The sequence below is a fragment of the Thalia democratica genome, chromosome 9, assembly GCF_965202585.1.
Source record: "Thalia democratica chromosome 9, ktThaDemo2.hap1.1, whole genome shotgun sequence".
Lineage (NCBI taxonomy): Eukaryota > Metazoa > Chordata > Thaliacea > Salpida > Salpidae > Thalia > Thalia democratica.
Genome location: NC_139173.1, coordinates 16,364,026 through 16,385,802, shown reverse-complemented (window position 1 = coordinate 16,385,802; position 21,777 = coordinate 16,364,026). Strand labels below are relative to the sequence as shown.

The 21,777-nt window shown below is 25.0% G+C and overlaps 1 protein-coding gene across 1 annotated transcript; it reads left to right on the top strand.

The window, feature by feature from the left end:
• The first annotated feature begins 743 nt into the window (after positions 1-743).
• On the top strand, positions 744-21,298 carry LOC145844089 (uncharacterized). The gene is made up of 13 exons (XM_082951436.1): positions 744-790; positions 909-1,161; positions 3,460-3,553; positions 5,060-5,182; positions 6,407-6,644; positions 7,879-8,115; positions 9,895-10,077; positions 10,436-11,156; positions 11,952-12,149; positions 14,920-15,085; positions 16,006-16,078; positions 19,444-19,578; positions 21,120-21,298. The coding sequence occupies exons 1-13, from the start codon at positions 750-752 to the stop codon at positions 21,121-21,123; spliced, it is 2,466 nt and encodes an 821-aa protein (XP_082807562.1). The 5' UTR covers positions 744-749; the 3' UTR covers positions 21,124-21,298.
• The last annotated feature ends 479 nt before the right edge of the window (positions 21,299-21,777 follow it).

The following is a 21,777-nucleotide window of genomic DNA, read 5'->3' as shown; positions in this document are numbered from 1 at the left end:
AAACAGCAACAATTAAACTAAATTCTTTTGCAATTACTTTTATTTTTTAAGTTTTTTTATAAACTCTGTTCGCCAGAAATATTAAAATAAATTTAAAAGAGAATTTAAACTTATACAAATAGAGGAATTTTAAATTTTTCTGATCAGTTATCTACTAACACTTGTATTGAAGTAAAAAAATAAAATAAAATTGATATATTGAATAACATTTACATATTTCCGTTTTATACGCAAAATATAGTAGAATATTTTTCAAATTATAACTATTTCTAAATAAAAAAAGTGATAATGACAAAAACATTGATTAACTTATTATAGTTTTAGTTGTTTACAAGTTGTTTTAATTAGATTATTTTCACAACAAGATGATACAAAATAGAAAGATAAGCTGAGTAAACATAGTTTAAATATCATTTTTCTACTTAAAAAAGGTTTTTGTTGCAGAGCACAAAAGTTTAGAGATGATAATTGATGATATCTAATTTGCACACTAAAATAGTAATGCAGCCAAAATTGTTCACTTACTTGTTTTAGTGCTTTTAGAATATAAAAACTAGTTTTAAATTTGTTTTTTCAAAATGGGCTGGAAAAAGTTTGCTAATTCAAATGCAAACAATCGAAACAGTCAAAGCAAAGACCTTAACTCAAAAAATCCATTAAGAGGTCGATTTAAAAATGCTATGAGCACGAAAAAAAGTACTCATAAAAAAACTATTTCTTCAAAATTTAACTGCGAACTTGATAAAGATATGCTACTTTCTGACGTTGTGTTGATAAAAAATGACAAAAGGTTTTAAAATTAGTATTTTTGTCAATCCTTCTCGATTTTTTTATAATATTTTATTAATTTTTCACAACTTTTTTTGGAAAAAAATTATAAGAGTAGTTTATGTTCAAAATTGTTTTAGATCTCTGACAGACGATAGTTCAGAAAAACTTTCGTCCGTTAAAGAAGCATTGCGATCTTCAAGAGACTTTTTAAACTTTTCAACTTTTTCTCAAAGCCCTGATGAGCCTAATTTAGAAGACTATGAATTTCCTATAATCAAAAAAGGACTACTTCGAAAGCAAGGAGGAAAAATAAAAAGTTGGAACTCGAGATGGTTTGTCCTTCGCAAAGACGGACTCCATTATTACAATAAAGAGGGTGGAAAATATATTGTAAGTTTTTTTATTTTTAAGAAAACATCATATTTCATGTCTTTTTGGGTCTTTTTGGGTCCTTTCTTGTTTTAATAACTATACTTTTAAAAGTATTGTTTTGTATACTAAGTTATATTTATTAAAGCTCTGTTTTGTTTCGTTTTATAAACTATTGTAATTTTAAAAATTTTAGCTATATATGAAGTTGAACATAAAGGTTTTTTCTTAAGTTTAAACAACTACTTTATATGGTTTAATCTGATTTTGAAATACCACGTCGTTCACATTGAAGTTGTTTGAAAACAGTTCTTACAACCTTAGCTAAAAAGTTGTACAATGTTTTTGTTATTTCGAACATATAAGGTAGTAATAATTGTTAGAGTAGGGGTCGGCAAACTGCGGCACAAAATAGTTAAGAGTCGAAAAACAAAATAACAGTAATAACTTTGTTTTAAAAGTAAAAACTATCTTAACTCTAAGTTATTCATAACCTTAACCTGGAAGTTTTAGTTTTTTTACTGACTTACCTTGAGTAAATTACATGATAGATTAATGATAGACATTCTTGTAGGTGAGATAGCGATAACTTGCTTTTAAAAAGTTGTAGCTTCATTATTCTTCTTAACGGTCGCCACTAGTGTTTGTTAAGATGATATACATAAATGAATTTCCAAGTGAAAAATATTAGTTTTAAGACTAAAAATCTGATGACTAATTTTGTTCAAAATATAACTTAGACTACTAAACCTCTTACAAATAAAATTGTTTATCAATAAGTTTTTTAAGGCATGTTTTGAGTAAAAAAATATTTACTACACTTATCAAATATCTATAAAGTAAAGTAAAAATAAAATAAAATAAGTTAAAACTGTATTTTTACTAGTTTAGTACGTAGTATAGTTCTGTTTGCTCTTTTTTTAACTTTCTATCAATGAAAACAAAAAATATTATTAAAGAGTACTTTTCTTCTTTAAAAGTATTCAATTTTTTTCTTCTAAAATAAAATTTAAACTTTCAGCTTAACAGAATCTTAATATTTTTAAATTCCATATGGAAGCTCTTCATAAGCATTTTTAATCTTTAGTGCTTCTCGATTTTATGTTTCTTTAAACAAAAAGGTCTATTATACTCGGATGCACGACTATTCAAATTCGGACAACTCAAATTCCGACAATTCAAATTCTTAATAAAAATTTGAAACGGCTAAAATAAAAAAAGTAATGTATATTTGTCTCAAATAAAAAATGCATATGTGAATCATATTAATATCTACAGGCCATTTTTTGCTTTTTGCATAAAACTAAATATTTTTTGAGATATGGCTTTATTAAAGTAAAACACATAGTTATTTTTAGTAATTTCAAAATATCTTAAAAAAACCTTTAAGATTTTGCAAAAAAGAAAAAAGTTGCTTGTAGATTTTAACAAGGTCTACGTATACATTTTTTATTTTTCTCAAATTTATATTACTTTTTGAGATATAGTCTTTTAGACATTTTTTTAAGAATTTGAATTGTCGGAATTTGAGTTGTCCGAATTTGAATTGTCATGTAACCATTATACTCAACTTTTATAGCTTGTATGATCATCATATATTTTTCACTTAAACACTTTTGATCAAAATACTTGTTTTTAAGTAACTAAAGTATCCTAATTAATTTTTTTATACTATGATACTATAACAAATTTTGAAACTTAACATAACAAAATTAAATGTTTCGTCAAATGTTAAGATTGTTTTATTTTTAGTATTGTTATATAAAAACTTAAATTTAATGAAAAACGTATTGAATTAAAAGCAGAGTAGAATGACTTATTTTAAATGCTAACCAAAATACAAATTTAAGCGTTTGCCAATAAAGATCTTAGCGAGACAAAATCACTGGAACTTAAAATAATAACAAATTTAAACAGTATTCTTTCTTTAACACACTAACACATGTTTCTGTGTGTTAACCCGTTAACACACAGAAACATGTGTTTTAGTGTAATAATAAATAATTATTGTTTAAATTTGTTATTTCTATTTAAAAGCACAGTACGTAATTATCTTTCTTGAAGTAATTGAATTACTATACTCCTCATCAAGATTAATAAAAAGGATTAATATAACAAGCCGTTATTTTTTTATTTAAAATCACTATTTTTATTTTAGACTATACTTTTTTGTTTTCGGATCATTTGAAAAACTTTATTTATACAAAAAAGTATGAACAAAAAAATCTGTAATTTTTTTGTATTAATAATGGTCTGATTAGATGATTTTATATATTAATAAAATAAATAAAGAATTTCAAAGTTTATTTGTTTTTGTAGGCAAGTATACCATTGATTGGCAACAAAGTATTTTGCCACACCGCATCAGTAGAAAGTGGACCTCAAAAACAATTTATATTTGAAATTTCACCAGGTAACTTTTTTTAGAATTTTTTGTTTTTTTTTTAAGCTTTTAAGCTGATTATCTTCTGGTAGCATGTTATTGATATGCGTAAATTTTGAATATTATTTAAAATGAAACTTATTTATGTATACTAAGATAAAATTGTCATAGAAACAAATGTATAAATAATAATCTTTGTATAAAAATATAGAAAACTATCTAAGTAGGGTGTTCAACATTTAACTCTGCTTTAAAAGCTATGCAAAGCGTGTTATAATTTTTCTTTAGAAGGATATTTTTTCTTTTTTTAAGCCATTATTATTTGTAAAAAATAAACATATTTGTTTTTTGTAAGTGCCACAAAATTGTTAGATATGTATTTATTGTTACTAAAACTTTACTAATTTTTTGTATTATAATTTCAAAATAAAAACATATAAATACTTTGCACTATGTAATTTTACAGCATTCACAATTGTAAATGAAATTACCAAGTAACTCATTATCATATATTTTAATTAGTTTCTATTTACTGTGTAAGAATCTTATTATTTAAACCAGATGTTCAATTAAAAGATTTTTTAATGTTAATTAACATTAATGTTATGTTAATCAAAAATAAAAATCGTCTAATAAATATTTTTAGTTAGAATTACATTGGTGGCTAACAATTCAAACTTTCAGATTATTTTTCGGGTTTTAAATAGTACATTTGTTACAATTTGAAGTTTTTTAGTAGTAACAATGTTAACTTATTTGAAACTTAGATTTGCTATAAAACTAACTTATAAGTTTTTCTTATAAAACATTTTATTGTAACTACTTCAAGTTTGTTGTCCTACGCTTGATCCAGGTATCAAAACTTGGGTCGCTTAAAATAAAAGACACATAAAAATAGAGACAAAAAAAGACAAAACAAAGAACTAATATTATTTAAATTCAGATAAGAAAATTCAATTTATTTGATTTATTAATCTATAAGAATACTTTTTATCTTTAAAAGCTACATTTTAGTGAACTTATTTAAAGTTTGATTATAATATTTTACAGATAAACTTCAGAACAAAAATTTTTGTATTATTTTACAAACACGTGCCTTGAGTTTATAAGTTAATTCTAATTAAATAACATAATGTAGTATTTAGTGTCTACAAATTTTATTTTTAGAATCTAAACTAATTCTACTAGTTTTTTTGAATAAACCTATATAAAGTTGTTATTTAATATTTTAAATCTACGGTTTTATGTTTTTTTAATTGGCATTTCATACTTGAAATTGAAAGTGTGTACTTATTTTGATGTTATGTTGACATATTATAATTTATTCTTCATTTAAAACTATACCTCATGATTTTAAGTTAGGATTAAAGGTAAGCAGGTAGTCTTTCTTTTTAGATTTTTATTATTTTTCATACATTTTTAAACCAATTTTAATTTTTCATTTTTAAAATGACATGTTTAAAAACTAGGATCTAAAATTAAATAAAAAGCAAAACTTAAAAAAACTATATTTCATTTAAGTTTAACAATAATCAGGCAAAAACAAAAGTCGGATGACTTCTAACCACGAATCGTACGTCCTGTCAACCAACCAACAACGTGATACGGATGAATGGTCACGAGCAATACAACGAGTAATATTATCCCCTTTTGGTGGTGGTATGTAATAAGTATGCCACAATTGCTAAAAGTACTAATAGTTTTTTTTTTCATGTGTTTCGTTTTTCATGTGATAAACAGTACTGATTAAGTACTCAAAAACTTTTAAGTTTTTACGTTTTTTGTAAAAATATATAACTTCGTCTTTTTTCTCAATAAAGTTTTTTAATCGTATAAAATTATACATTTAGTTTTATATTGAGTATTAATAGTTTTCAACTTATGTAAGTACAAGTAGAAATTTAAAGATTTGAAAATACCCCATTCTAATAACAAAATAATGTTTCGCCGTGTAGGGATCTTCAGTTATAAAAAAAAAATCCTAATCGAATTGAATAAGATAAACATACAATAGATGTTATTTTAAAAGCGTTTATAATAAACAGAAAAAATTACAGCGTTATGTAAAACTTATATCAATTTTATTTATTACTGTTGGTTAAAAATGTAATATATCTATATAGGGTAGATATGCATGAAGGGACATTTTTGTACAGTGTCAATTTCGCACGGGTTGAATTTATTTAATTTTTTTTTTCTATTACTGTTACCCCTAACCCTTACTCTCGGTCGTTTTTTTTTCTGTTTTTGTTTTACTTTATTTTTACTTATTTTAATTTTTATTTATAACATTTTTATTTTTATTTTATTTTTAATATCACTGTTACCGCTAACCCTTACCCTCAGTCAGTAGCTTTTTTTCTTCTTTTTTGTTTTTTTATTAACTTGTTTTTTTTTTTTCTAGATTTTTTTTTACATATATGAGTAGATATTTTTATTTTCGCGCAAAAATTACCTTTCGTCCAAAAATTTCTTTGTGCATATTTGACCCGTCAACATCTATATAATAACTTGAACTAACAACTTTTAAGTAAAATTAAGATTAAATATTTAAATAGTTTTAATCCTTAGTCCATGAAAGTTTTTGAGATAAAACACAAAACATGAACTTTTAAAAAAGTTATTTTTTACGCTTAAGAAAAAACTGAATTGTGTGTTTTAATTTTAATAATATTTAGAAGCATTATAAATCAAAACTATGAGCATTTTTAAAATTTTTAAATAAAGTAGTCTTTTTTTTAGAGCTCAAAATACAGAGATAATTAAGTTTATTTTTTTTCCCAATCAAGTTATTAGCATTAAAATTAGAAAAGATCATATATGTTTTTTAAAGTATATTTCTTTATAATACTTTTTATCAAATCAACAAAGGCAATAAAACAGGAATTTTCGGTCAAAGCTTAGAAGAAACATTAAAGTACGACTTAGAAAAAAGGAAAGTATCATCTCAGCTAGACAGTTCAACATCAGAGATTCCTATGATTGTAGAGGCATGTTGTAATTTTATTTTAAATGGAGAAAACGTAAAAGAGGAAGGAATTTTTCGACTTCCGGGAAATCATTTAGAAGTTAAAAAACTTCAAGAGTCTTATGACAAGGGAGACCGTCCGATTTTTGACAGGTTAAGTTACTTAGTTAAGCAAATTTGTATTGATTACATCCTATACTTACATTTAAATTCATACAACTACTATATATTTAATGTTTATTTACATAATTAAGACTATAATTGCTAAGCCAATAAAAAAAAAACTGCATTTATAAAATGAATTTGAATTCAATCAAAAAGCAACCTAAATTTTTAAATAAAAATTTAAAATAAACCAATTTTTTGGCTCGAAGAAAAAACAAAAAAACACTAAACTTTAATATAAAAAAATGTTATACTTTCTTATTTTACATAAAAACGAAAAGGTTTTTAATTCAAATTAACTTAATTGACCTAGCTTTTTATAACTTAGTTAGCATCAATTAAGATTTTAAGAATCATTAATTTTTAAGTTATCTTTTAGATAAAGTTCCGTATAATTTGTAGTTTAAATTTAGTTTCTCCTAACACTGGCTATATATACGGTTTAATGGTCCAAATGGGGTAATTTTAAAGCACAAACAACAGTCTTTTTTATCTTGTATTTAGTAGCTTACTTGTTGAGTTTTTGTAACATTCAGTTGTTAAGAAAAAAAGTGTATTTTCTAATGGTGTTTATGTATAAAATTTTCACAATTTAGAGAACTTTTTCAGCCCATTTTTTTAAGTAATAGAAATACAATTTAATGACAGAAGTTTAAAATGACATTTGTTAATTCAGAAAAAAAAAACTTTATTTATTACAAAACGAAACTAGTTTATTAAAAGCTTATTGGAAGTACTAAGTCTAATTAGTTCAAAACTAATCATGCTTTAGTTCAAAAAAGAATAAAGCATACTATATTTAAACTAATATCTGTAAAAACGTTGATTAAAAAAATTTACAATGTAAATCTTTTTTTATATCTTAATTGCATCAAATTAGGTTGTATACAAAGTATTCAAAGTACAGTTTCTTTATCGAAAACTAAACTAGACAAATCAAAATATTACATTTTCTAATAATTGTTATATAATAACTATATTAACATATGAAACTCTACAAACAAGAATTATCAAATATAGTTTATGGCTGTCAGCAAGGGCCATTTATGAACGGAGTAAAATAATCTACATGAAATATATTAATACATATATTTAAGTGCTTTATTTATAATCGTTTGCCAATTTTTGTACAAAACAACTTAAGATTGTGTTTTTTAATAATAAAAAGTATATAATATATGTAAACTTAAACCTTTTTTTAAAGTTGTTTTCAATTCAACAGTTCTACAGACGTACAAACTATAGCTTCACTGCTGAAGTTATACTTAAGGCAACTTCCTCAGCCAATAGTACCTTACAATCAGTATGGAACACTTATCAAAATTTGTAAATTACAACTAAGGTCTATTGATAACAAAGATAAGAAAAATTCTCTACAAATCGTTTTAAATGAAGAGAAACAAAAACTTCTTTTAGATGAAATTAATAAGCTTCCTTCACCTAATTTTAATCTCTTGAGGTAAACTCTTGGTTTTTAGAAAATACAATATTTTATAACTACCAATTAAAAAATAGAAAGTTAATATAAAATTCTTAAAAATCTGTAATGAATGCTTTTTATAGAACGAATGACTAATATTTTTTTATTACATCAGGTTAGTTTCTTACAACATTTCCCTATTAAAACAGTATTACTTATATTTTAAAACTTTTTAAACTTAAAAATTAAATTTTACTGCAGATGAACAAAACTTAAAAAAATTTTGTAAACATAAGAAAGACTAAAAATATAAGTATGCTAATTTTTGTTTTCTGCTCTTATGTTTTAACAATCATAAAAAAAACTTAATTTATTTAAAAGATTGACTAAATAATACTACTTTAGAAATTGTCACTACATTTGTTTAAAAAGTTTATAGAGTATGATTTATTTTCAGAACAATTTGTGTTAAAAAGTATAAGTTTGAAAGTTGCTTATTTTGCTTAAAACTGATATGATTTAAAACTGGTATTCGTTTTAGACGATTACAAACTTTATGTAGACTTAGAAAACAAAATATGCGCAGTTATATTTTTGAAATACGCAACATGTTTTCATAGTATTTACTGTATTTTACACATTGTAAAATTTGACTATTGAACACTTCTAACTTTACCGTTCAATTTGTTTTAAACGTAAAATTAAATTGGTATTTATAAATTTTAATTTAAAGATTTAAATTTAGTTTAATTCTAAGTAAAATTTTAAAAACTAGATTTAAATATTAGAGCAGCAAACTTTTTATAGCTTAAAAGGGTAGCTTCAAATTTCCACTGCTGTTTTTGAATTGCTTCAACATCATGCAAACAATTTGTATATTTGCTGAGTCAGCAAAATATTTTTAAAGTTTTATATATTTTTTTATATTTATACCCTAAACCCTAACCCACCTTACCAAACATAAAAAAATAAATCAAAAATTAAAAGTTTATCATAATTATAAAATGTAACAAGAAAAAAATGCTGACTCAGCAAATATGCAAATTATTTGAATGATTTTCAAGCAATTCAAAAATGTAGTGGAAATCTAAAGCCACCCACCTTAAACATTTTTATACTGAAAAATAGATATTACAAATTCAGAAAGTTACTAAATTTAACAATCCGTTGAGCGGTGGAACTCAGGAACTGTCTAAATTTGTAATAAATAATTTTTAATATAAGAATCTGCACCTTTAATTGATTCTTCTGTTAAATCAGTTTTAATCATAGATTTAACACAACTTTAGCCTAATTCAATAAATACATAGGTTACAATAATAAAAAAGGCTTACGAGTAATTAACAAAACAGTTCTTAAAAAGGTTTAAAAAGCTGCTCATCAAAACAATTATTTAAAAAACTAATAAACTACTTGCCCTAGATCAGGGGTCGGCAAACTGCAGCCCTCAAAGCCAAAATCTGCGGCCAACGAGGTACTTTTTAGCTTAAAACATACTTTTTAAAAACAATATAAACAAAAGTTTTTGTGGCAAAAAACTTGCAATTGGGCTCTTAGTTAAGTAAAACTCATCAGTAGTGCTCTTCCATAGCTTATTTTACCACATTTTTAGTTTAATATAGTATTTTTTATAGATTATTAGATATCTTCCAGTAAAACTTCGGCCAGCAAAGTTTTTTTTTTCTAATTAATGCGGCCCGTGAGTAATTTTTTATGTGAAAATTGGACTGCGACTTATAAAAGGCTGCGACTCATGCCCTAGATGATACCTTTTTTATATATTAAGTCTCTTAGCTAACACCTTAAAAAATTTTAAAGGTATTTATGTTGTTTTCTTTGGAATGTTCAGAACTACTCTTCAACAAACAAAATGGATGCTAACAACTTGGCTCTTGTAATAGGTCCTAACTGTATGAGAACAGAAGAGAATCAGGGATTGTCAATGATGAGTGACAGTCCTTATATTCAATTTTTAATGAGACAGCTTATCATGCACTATGAGTTTGTGAATTAAATTTTAATAAAAAAACATATTTAGTTTTAAGTACTTGAACTCAATTTTAAAAAAGGTAAGCGATGATTGTATTACACCGATCAACTTTTAGGTTATGATATTAAATTTCACAATTACTATTTAAAAGCGCAATACATAGTTTGTAAACAAAATATGTTTTCATTTATTCCTTTTATTGATTTCAGTGAATGTTTAACTTTTTTATAGGTTTACTTAAGCTTTTTTAAAAACTGTTGAATTCATATATTACTATTATTTTTTTAAAGTAATTTTTGTGGTTCATAACAGCTACTTTACTACGAAGCTATAAGTTTGTTTATTTTATTATAAATAAAATTTGTTTAGGTTGTATTTTCCCAAACTAGAGAAACTACCAAATAAAAAAGAAACAAAGATTTTTCAGCAAAACGATGAAAACCATACTTTCTCGTCAACAAACCTAAGAAAAGAGGAAACAAAAACTTTAAAGAGTACATTTTCTACAGACTTAAATGAACGTTTAGAACTTAAAACAAACAAGCAAGATGTAAACAAAAGCGGTAAAACTGGTTTTACACAAGACAATGCTTCTCAGCTTACATCAACTCCTAAAGCTACACAGATTTCTAGCGAATCAAAAACACCAATAAAACCACCTAGAAGAAAAACTGGATCGACTGCTATAGCAAGAAAGCCACCTATTTTAATAGGCAGAAGAACATCAGCAGATATGATCGGTTTAAGAAAAATGTCTATTTCTAACAGCGTCAATAGTTCTCTAAATGAGGAAAACTTAAGGCAAAAAGATAATAAAGAAACGAACAAAGACAACACTATACCACTAAGTAATTTATCGTTATCTAATGTAACAGACTTAAATAATGATTCACTTCAAGCACAACATGATGTCTTGAGCGATCAAAAATCAAAATTGATACCTAAGCAAGAAATTGTTGGTAGAAATTCTAGTTTTGAACTCTTAGGCATTGCAGATAAAAATCAACAGATAAGTTTAGCTGGTCATGGAAACTTGTGCAACTTTTCGCAAATAGAAAAAGACGCGATCGATAAAAGTTATACAGCTGAGGTTTGATATGAAATAAAACTTTCAAATAACTATTTTTCATCGTAAGTAGAAGGTATATAATAAGAATGATAAAACAAACATAAACTGTTTTTATCATTTTTTAGATAAAAGCAGTGCTTATTATTGACTCCCTTGTATTAATATTTAGATACTTAATGAGCTGTTTATCAAAAAATTCTATCAAAAATTCAGCGATGTTCAAAAATTATCAAAAAATTTCAAGATATTATTAGTTTTCAAAGTAACATAACATATGTTTTATTACAAATATGATATTACTGATTTTTCACTATTCTTATCTCTTAAAATAAATAACATCATAATAATATAATTATTTTAATATCAATTTTGATAAAACGAACAAATTATACATTTTTTATCACTTTTATTTAGTTCAAACTTTTTTTATGTAGTTAGCAAAGTTTTCTAAATTTTTTTTAATAAAAATTTTGCAAACAGTATTTCTATTAACACAGATGTTAAATTCACATTTATTAGTGAAAATAATGATTCTAAATGTATAACAATAGAAAAATTTACTTAAATTTGTAGCTTTTTTTTAATGTTCAACAATAATGACTAACTAAATCATTTTTGAAACTACTAAAAAGATTGTGAAGTTGCTAAATAATTCTGTGAACACATGTTAAGTACTAGTATGATTTTTCTTAAACTTTTTATCTATTTGTTAAAACATTTTGTACTCTATAAATCAAAAATAACTGTTAGAAATTTATAAACAACATACTTGCATTATAAGAATAATTTTTTAAAGAAGTATAATGAACATGATAGGTCTTGTTACGTTCATGTTCAACTACTACCGATGCAACCGATATGGATTCAAAAGCAAAAGCTCCAAGTGTAGCTCAACGTAGTGAAGACGATATTAAAAAAAGTAGCGGTAATATTGAAATCCCTTATTCGGCGCTTAATGCAACCGATATTAAGCCTACATATGAAGATTTGTATCAAACAGTTCAGAATTCTAAAGTTAGTTTTTAATTGTTTTTATACTGATTTGAAAATTACAAACTTTTTGTTGAGTATATATTACAATTTTAGGACCTTTAGTTACCAAAAAAAAATGTTTTTATTACAAACTTAACTTTTAAACTATTCTCTTGACTTGACTCATAAATTGAAACTATTTAAAAAAGTTTATTTAGTTTGTTAAAAGATAAAAAAATAAAATAAAGGTTACATCCCATAAAAAGATACTTTTAAATATTTTTTCTTCATCTTACTATGTTGTAAAACATATAGTAAAAAAAATTAAAAACTATAAAATAGGATTTGAAAACACATTTAATTTATATAAGTTTAGTTTATACTAAAAACTTTAGTTTTCCATCAGAGGTTTGTTTGTAAAATACAGGCAAAAAGTACACAATATACACACCAGGGGCGTCGCGTGGGGTGTTGCACTGACGCAATTGCACCACCTAAAATTTTGTAAGAAAAAAATAAGTATCTATAACGTTTAGTAATTTTTTAGAACAAAACTCTAATTTATACAACGACTATTTTGCTCACTACACTGCATGCCGCAAACTCTTAGCTGACTGCCGCAAATGAACTCAAAATAGCAAAATTTCTTGAAAAGTTACCGCAAAATTAATATCTTGCGGTAAGTAAGCTAAGTTGAAAATTCCCTAAAACAGTACATGTTTAAGTATCATTCCACAAGCGATTGTAAACAAAAAATGAAAACAAAGCATAGCAGAGACAACTCGAGCAGGGACAACTCGAGTATAGACAACTCGAGCAGAGGCAATTCGAGGAGAGGTAACTCTAGCAGAGGCAACTCGAGTAGAAGGAAATCGAGCAGGGACAACTCGAGCAGATACAACTCGATCACCGGCAACTCGAGCAGGGACAACTTAAGCAGAGACAACTCAAGCAGAGGTAACTCGAGCAGGGACAACTCGAGTAGGGGTAATTAAAGCACCGGCAACTCGGTTTTTTTTTCTGCACCACCTAAGAAAAATACCACGCGACGCCACTGATACACACTAATTAATTACACTAACTTATATATGTATATATATATAAAAAATGTATATACATATATTAGTTATTGTAATTAATTAGTGTGTCAAAATTACTATAGTAAATAATATTTTTCAATACTTATATAATAAGTAGTATATTGTATACTTTTTGTCTGTATTTTACAAACAAACCTCTGATTGACAACTAAAGTTTTTAGTATAAACTAAACTTTTATAAATTAAATGTATTTTCAAATCCTTTTTCATACTTTTTAATTTTTTATATTATATGTTTATATATATATATATATACCACATATGTTTTTGTGTTAAAACTTTATTCTAACTAACGACGTTTCACTGCTCTCAAATAAATTTAAGAATAGATCTACGGAGTCTATAAAATATTAACACACATTAGAATAAAAGCATGTGTAATTATGTATAATATTTATGTGAGTAGTAGCTATAAACGAACTTTATGGTTTAAAACAAAGTTTAGAATAAATACATAAAAATATAAAATTGTCTACAAAAACTACAAATTTAATAAAAACATGTACTAACCTCAAAAAAGCTCTAGGAATAGGCAAGTTTTTTTTTTAAAGAAACATAAATTAAGTTGTGCAGAAATGTTACGAACAAATTAATCAATAGGTTTTTCAGCTTAAAAACAAACTATGCAGCAAAATGTTTACTAAAAATTTTAACTAAATTTATAATATTTATACAATACAATATACACGGTATATAATAAAATAGAGGAAACATGTAATATTAAACTTAATGTTTGTGATTGTGTATGAAAATATTGTGGAATAAATAAGCACATAAGTAGACAGAGTTATTTAAAGTAGAATCGTCGATTGTGAGGACAAATATTCGATAAATCTTGTCGCTTGTTCAGAAGTAGGTCTTTATCTTCTGCTGCAATTACTGCTCTTTCTGTATTGCAAGTTGAGCAAGTTCTACTTACTCTATTGGATGTATGTTTGATCTTTGAAACAATACTCCACTCCATGTTTGGCCTTTTACCGTACCTGTGAAAAAAGCTCCAGACATAATCCGATAAACGCGTGCTTTGTTTTTTATTTATATTTTTAAAAGTATGTTTATGGTTAGAATATCTATCTTTGAAATTACTTGCTGTACTTCCGATATAAATTTTATCAGGGCCCTTACTTTCAACTTTAACTTTATAAATTACATTTTTAGTTAAATAATTACCTTTTAATGGGCAGTTATCTTTATTTATTTTACGGCAACTACAAGTTTTAGGCTTAACACTTAACTTATCACTATTAGGCTTAGTTGGTTTTGAATATTTATTTATAGTATTATTGTTATGCATTTTACTTATACTTTTGGCTTTATTATCACTTACTTGTTCTAAGTTTTCTTTTATCATTTTAGCAATACTTCTAGTTATACGTTGATTATTATAATCTACACTATTATTAGTGTTATTAATATCAATATTTTCCCCTAGTTTTTTTTTTTTTGATTTTTTGAATATTCAAAAAATAAAAATTAAGTTTATAATTTATGTTACAGATTTTTAAAAGCTTGTAAACGCGAGTAAATGATCTTCATACATTAGTACAACATTCAAAAATCAAAGCTAATTTGTTTAGAGTGTTGGTAAAGAACTCACCATTAGCTTTTTATTGAATATTGTATACAGCTGCAACAAATTACTAAGTAAACTTATTTCAAGTACAAACTATAGTTGTAAAATCTATTTTTATTTGATCAATAATTATTTCTAGACAGAAAGATTGCGTATAGAAAAAGAACAAGAAGAGAGACTAAACTTACTTGAAAAGCAATTTACTAATAAACTTCAAATAAAAAACAGCTTACATTCAAACGAAACGACGGCTTCAAAAGTAGTAGCAAATGAATACTCAAGCCTCTCTGATAAAAACGAAACAGGTAATTAAAAAATTTTATAATATTTTTGTTTTCACAGAAAATCATTTAGTATATGTTTTAGAACTAACAAACAACCTATCTAAAGTCTAAGAAGAAAATAAAAATAAATGATTACAATTAAGTTGCGTTAACAGTTGTTCGCTTTTTTGTTAGCTTACTTTTGAGTATCTTTAACTAAGACTCAAAAATTTGCAACTATGTGTACAGTAAATATATATCTAATAGTATTAGACTAATTTTACTATAAATTTTTAAAGTACCGAATTTAAACTTTCAAAGTTAAAGTTAACAAGCTTATTACAACGTAAAACTGAAGTAGCTAGGACATAACTACTAGTTCCTACTGTTACAAACTTATTTTGCACATATAAGGTTCGCTTATTTAAACATAATTAACAAATCAATATTATGATTTACTATTAGTTTAAAGTAGGATAGGCAACGTACGGCTCGTGGGCTGGGTCCGGTACGCTAACGGAAATTTTAGACCCGCGACATATTTTTAGCATCGTAAAACCTTGTGAAAATTTAAAATTTAATTTTTTTTAACAAGTATTGATTTTTAGTACACATTAGTATTTTTTAAATGGTATTTCATTGCTAATTTGCTTTAAAGAGATTTTTTAATAGTAACATTATTCAAATTTACGCTACCCTTTAAGAATACTCAAAAAAGTCTGGCCTGCGAAGACGTTTTATTGTGAATTTGACTCGCTGACTAACAAAGTTGCCAACTTTTAATTTAAGACTTTTACTAATTGAAATAAATTTTGGTTTTATTTTGTTGTTTCTTATTACATATAATATATGAGTAAAGAGCGTCCTTAATAAATTATATTTCAATGCGACATTACTACAATGAAGTTTTTTAGTTAGTTTTTCCTGTACATTAGAGTAACCACAGTTTATTAATTCTTTAGATTTTCACAACAACATAAACTATTCTGACCAAACTAGCAGAAGTAACGCAACAAATTTAGATTACAAAACAAGGTTATTTTGTTCTAAATAAAGTTTTACAACTTAAGCACAAAAGTCTATATTTCTAAACAAAATTATATCCTGTCTAGTTTTATACATTTTAATAAATTTACTATTTTTATCTACCTTGCTTATAAAAAAGTTAAAACAAGCATTGTTTGGTAAATTTTTTGTATAAAAACAAAGTTGAAAAACTATACAACTGTTTTGAAATTAGTAGATTTTACTAGAATTACTTTTATATGTTGTATGATAGCTAAACAGATCACGTAAAAATAAAAAATAAAATATTTTTAAACAAACAATTTACGAAAATTCTTTAGTTTTATATTAACGTTGTTTGTTTTTTTTTAGACAAATTTTTAATTTACAAGTTTTCTTTAAGTATTCATAAAGAATACTAATGTTATTATTAATGTTTATGAAACAATACAAACTCAGCTTAAAAAACTAAACTTAATAAAATATGTAAATTTAGTCTAAAACCGTGGTCTTCACTGTGTGCATTGAATGTTTTTTAGGGTGCATAAAAGTTTTTTTCAGTTGGACAAAGTTTTTATGTTAAACGGAGGTATGTAATGATTTTTTTTTAACAGACGAAAACAATGAATTTAGTTTTTTCTTTAATAAGCTTCAAGCGGTTTTACTCAAAATTACAGCTAAACTTAGCCCTTGTGATTTAGTTTTTATTTTATTTTTTTTAAATAGTACCCACTCGAAAATGTTGACACTTGTTTTTTATTTAATTGATAAATGATACTTCTTTCTGAATTTAAGATCATAAATAACCATTGAAAATATGGACATCTAAAACATATAAAAAAGGATTTGCTTTCGGTTTTTACTTTCTTAAACTAAATCTTATTGCTTTAGTATTTTTTGCTATAAATATGTTAGTGTAAAGATAAAAAAGTTATAAAAATAATAAATTTTTTCACCTAATAGACTTTATTATTTTTGTATGCAACTAATAAAAAAAAAGTAAAAGATTAGTATTATCTGTTATGTAGTAGATTTGTTCAAATAACAATACTTACCTGAAAAAACAAACTTACTTCTACTGAAAATATAAGCCGAAATACTACCTACTTTTAAAATAGCATAATTCCTTTTTTTAAACTTAAAAGTAACTTCAGTAATACTTTTTAGTAAAAAATATGGTTAAAAGTTTTTGATTTAAATAACATAAATTGTTTCTCTGATATATAATCATTAATCTATGCTATGATAGTTATGACTTATATTTTATAAATACGCATGTTAATCTGCTTTATCTCCTTGCAGCACTATTTTTTTAAAAACTTCGTAGAACTGTTATTAGTTTAACACAGAGAAGCTTTTTTTAATTGAATGAAGGAAAGTACTGAGAAATTTTTTTTTGTTATATATTCCAGCGAACTTGCTTCGTTAGGATCTGTATTAACAAATCATTAGCTTGTAATTTTTAATATGTATATGAATTAATAAAATACAACACAAATTTTTTTTTAATTGGACAAGTATTAGTTATACTAAAACAGTTTGTTTTTTATTAAAAATTAATACATTTTGGATATAAAAAGTTATTATTACGTTAAAATATGTCTAAAAACTATTATTTACGTATTTTAGTTAAATTACGCATTTTTGCCTGTAATCTTGTGTTTTTAACTAGACGATTGCTTTACTATACTTAGTTTTAGTAGGAATTATAAAATGGTTTTGTTTGGTTAATATGTGGAACGTGAGCGATAAAGTAAACCATTGTTATATAAACGATGTCAATGGAAAAAATGTTGTTTGGAGAAAGTATTAAGCGACCAAAACATTTTCTAATTTTAACCTCAATTTAACCCATTTGGTTCTTTAAAAAAAATTAAGTTTTTGCGTGTTTTCAGCTCACTAAAAAACACTTTTTTAGCAGTTGTGTGTGCACAGACTTTTATTAACTAGAAAATCAAATGTTTAGAACAGAGTCGGCAGCCGTTTTTAAGTGAAGGCCAATTTTTCTAAAAAAGCTGCTTGCGGACCGCACTGTATTGAAAAGATTTCAGGGAAGCAATCATTTTAAAACACTGTTATACTTTTATAACCTACTGTTATAACCAAAACTGTTGTAAAATAATAAACTAGAGAGAATTATATTAACATACATTAAAGTTAGTTTAAAAAGGCCATAGAAAAAAGCTGTGTGAACTCTTTTAAAAACAAAACAACAGATTTAGAGATCTTTCGTTGATTTACATACAGTAAAATTGGTTTAGAAAAAACCATAGAAAATATAAGTCTGTTGTTTTTGTATTTAAAAGAGTTGAAACAGCTGTTTTCTATGGTTTTTTTAAACCAACTTTATTGTATATAAATCAAATTATTCAAAACTGTTCAATTTATAATATAAGCAAGGCAAACTATCTAAACCATTTATTCTTAAATAGAGAGATTTAGTATAGAATTATTATTTAATAAAGTCTTGATTGTGTTTTTTGCCTTTAGACTTAATTTGTGGTTTCAAAAAGTATGTTTTTAGCTTATTAGCACCTCACGAGCCCATATGTTTTGCCTTGCGGGCAGTATTTGGCCCACGAGTCATAGTTTGCCGACCCCTTGTCTAGAACACGATATAATTAAAATATACTATTGATTAAGAAATCGTAGTACTAGACAAATAGTTTTTAGAATAGAACCTGTTATTTAAGTTAATAAAATTATTTATAAGAGATTAAACCATAATATTTATCAGTACAATTTATCTTTATTTGCGTGTATAAAATATTTTTTTATTATTTTTATTATAAATGTTAGAAAAAATTTAAGTTTACAATTATATACTGTCTTTTTAAAGTGTACACCTGTGCAAACTAGTGTGCATAGAAATTAATTTACTGTGCAGAGAAAGTTTACTAAGGTACAATATTATCCTTAAATGGCATTTGTTTGGGTTTTCACGTTAGAATAAACTAAATATAAGTTAAAATTTCTCATACCATTATTATACATTAACACAGTCAAAACATAATAAGATTAATGTTTTTTGATAATTATTTTTACATATATAAACGACAAAAAAAGACGCTCAAAATATTTGGTCCTAGGACCTAGTGCAAGAAGAATCTTTGGGTTGTAGAGTCGCACACCACGGATACCTTTTAACGTTTTATCTAGCCCAATATTTTTTTTTATAATCTGATGTGCAAAGAACTTATTTTCCAGTAATTTAAAGTGAACAGGTTGTGAAAAAGCTGAAAACGACTGTTTTAAGTATAATATAATAATATTTACTTTTTTACTTATTTTTACTATATTACATAAAGTATTTGCAAGTTACAAATTAGTTATCAATACTGTAGATTTTATGTATTGGTCTTCATATAATAAAAAAATATATTTTAATTACGCAGGTACGAAAACGAAGTTAAACGACATAAAATAACTAAGATTAAACTACGTAATGCAGAGAAAGGACTTGAGCAAGAACAACTAAGAAATAAACAATTAGAGAAGGAAATACAAGATTTTTACAAAAGTTTAAACAGGTTTGACTTACTTAAAAACCACAAAAGATAAAGTACGTTAACCTGCCTCTTAGATACTTATTTCTTTGGTACGCCCTGCCGGTTGAGCTCGCACTTTTTAGCTGAAAAAAGCTGTGTTTAAGTTTTATTTTTAATTTGAGATTAAAAAATAACCTAAAAGTAATAAAACAAAGTTTTTTTATTTAAGATACATTAAATTTAAACTATTTAAAACTAAAGGAGCCAGAAAAAAGTTATAAACTTATAAAATGTATATCAAGTTCAGTATCTAATAAAAAACACTTTACAGTTAATTTATTTAACAAAAATCACGAACAATGTAATTTGAATTCACATACCCTATATTAAAACATAAGAAAAAAATGTTTAAAAGGTCGTACAAAATTTGTAAAAACGAGAATAATGAAAATTCTCATTAACATTTACATACCTCATGATTGGAACATAAATTAAAGTTCGTATAAAAAAACGATATCAACGGAAATAATGAACATTTTCATAATTGACATCTACATACTCCATGATTGAAATATAAATTTAAAAAGCGCACAAAAAAGCCTGTTAATGAAAATTAACATGAATTAGATTTAGTGTAGGTTATTATAGACCAAAACTTCTTGGGTATCCACCGTTGGTTGGGTATACTTTTTTTAGCCGTCTTAAAAGTGGGTATCTAAGCGGAAGGTTACTGTATTAATAATTTTCATTTCAAAACAAGTAAGACTTAACAATTTAAAAGTCTAAAAAGCAATCATTGTAATTTAATGACCATCAAAATCGTCTTTGAAATTTAGAGGCACATCTAAAAATTATGCAAAAAAAAAACATTTTTATGATTAACTACGTATGCTAGTTTGTACAACAAATGCTTATGGACTGACAAGTTAATTTTAAATTTATTTTTTTATTTTTGTTATCTATTATTTTAAGCTATTTAATTTAGAAAACGTCAAAATTTATAAAGTTACCCTAAGCACCACTAGTAAAAGTTAAATACAAACCACATGTGTATTTGCATACAGGATTACACCTGTTTAGTTCGAAAAGTTTTTTATCTAATTTCTTTATATAATTTCGTATGTCTTTTTTAAATGAAACACTACTTTAAGCTATCGCTAAACTTATTAAAAACAAAACTAAGAACAATAGGGTAGTAGCTAAGTGCTGCGTCTTTATTACATATTATTTTGAAAACCTTATTTTAATAAAAGCTTTGAAAGTTAAATAAGTAATGTATACACAGTTTGTTTTTATCAATATGCATTGCAAGTTTAAACTAATTAAAACAAGTCCAAAACTTTTTTAATATAAATCTATAAAATAGCTTTTTAGGAATAAATGTTTAAATAAATACCAAAACTTTTGTATTTCTTGAATAAAGTTTTAAATGGTCATGCGTAAAACGATCGACCAACGAAAAGCTTAAGGCGATTAATTTTGTATATATACAACAAAATATTCACAAATAAGCGCTACTTGAAAATATTAACTTTGTTAACATTTTAACTAAAATTTCAAAAATCATTAAAATTGTTTTTCAGCTAATTAAATCAGACCAGCTTTTGGAAGAAGTTTGTTGAAACCTTTTCATTTTTTTTTACTCAACCAGCTAGTACAACACTGTCAATCAGAAAAACATAGTCTTCAATTCTATTAGGAAATCTTAAAACTAAGAATTTTTATTATTATTTGTAACAACAAAATATTGTTTCGATTCATAAAATCCATTTGTTACAAAAAATTAATATATAGTGTTTTAAATTACTTTTTTATTGTGCTGATCTATTATAATAAATTATTTATATGTACTAATCCTAGTTCTTAAGAATGAAAAAGTTCAAAAAAAAGTTTTTTCTTGACTATTACCACCAATATTTTTCATTCGATAATTTTAAATTTTTAACTACAGCTTTACTTTTGAGTTTACCACTGTATTAAGTGTGTTTGTAAATCCAATGACTCGTATTATGAGTTCTGGTGTATAAAATACTTGACTTAAAGTTATACTTATATTATTTTTTCAACGTTTTCTTATATTCAGTCTGTTAATTATATCATAAACAAGAAATATTTCAGTGAAGAGTAAGATTTTCTAAACTATGATTAACCCAAAGTTTGATTTTCTTAGAATACTTGATCATTATGGCTAAACTAGACTAAATCTGAGTTTAAGGTCTTCAAGTCTAATAAGATTAAAGG

Excerpts from the sequence above, each read along its gene's own strand:
- LOC145844089 (XM_082951436.1), top strand. The coding sequence starts at position 750 with ATGCTACTTTCTGACGTTGTGTTGATAAAAAATGACAAAAG. Across the intron at positions 12,150-14,919 it reads AAACAGTTCAGAATTCTAAA|ACAGAAAGATTGCGTATAGA; the intron begins GTTAGTTTTTAA and ends AATTATTTCTAG. Across the intron at positions 15,086-16,005 it reads CTCTGATAAAAACGAAACAG|ATTTTCACAACAACATAAAC; the intron begins GTAATTAAAAAA and ends TTAATTCTTTAG.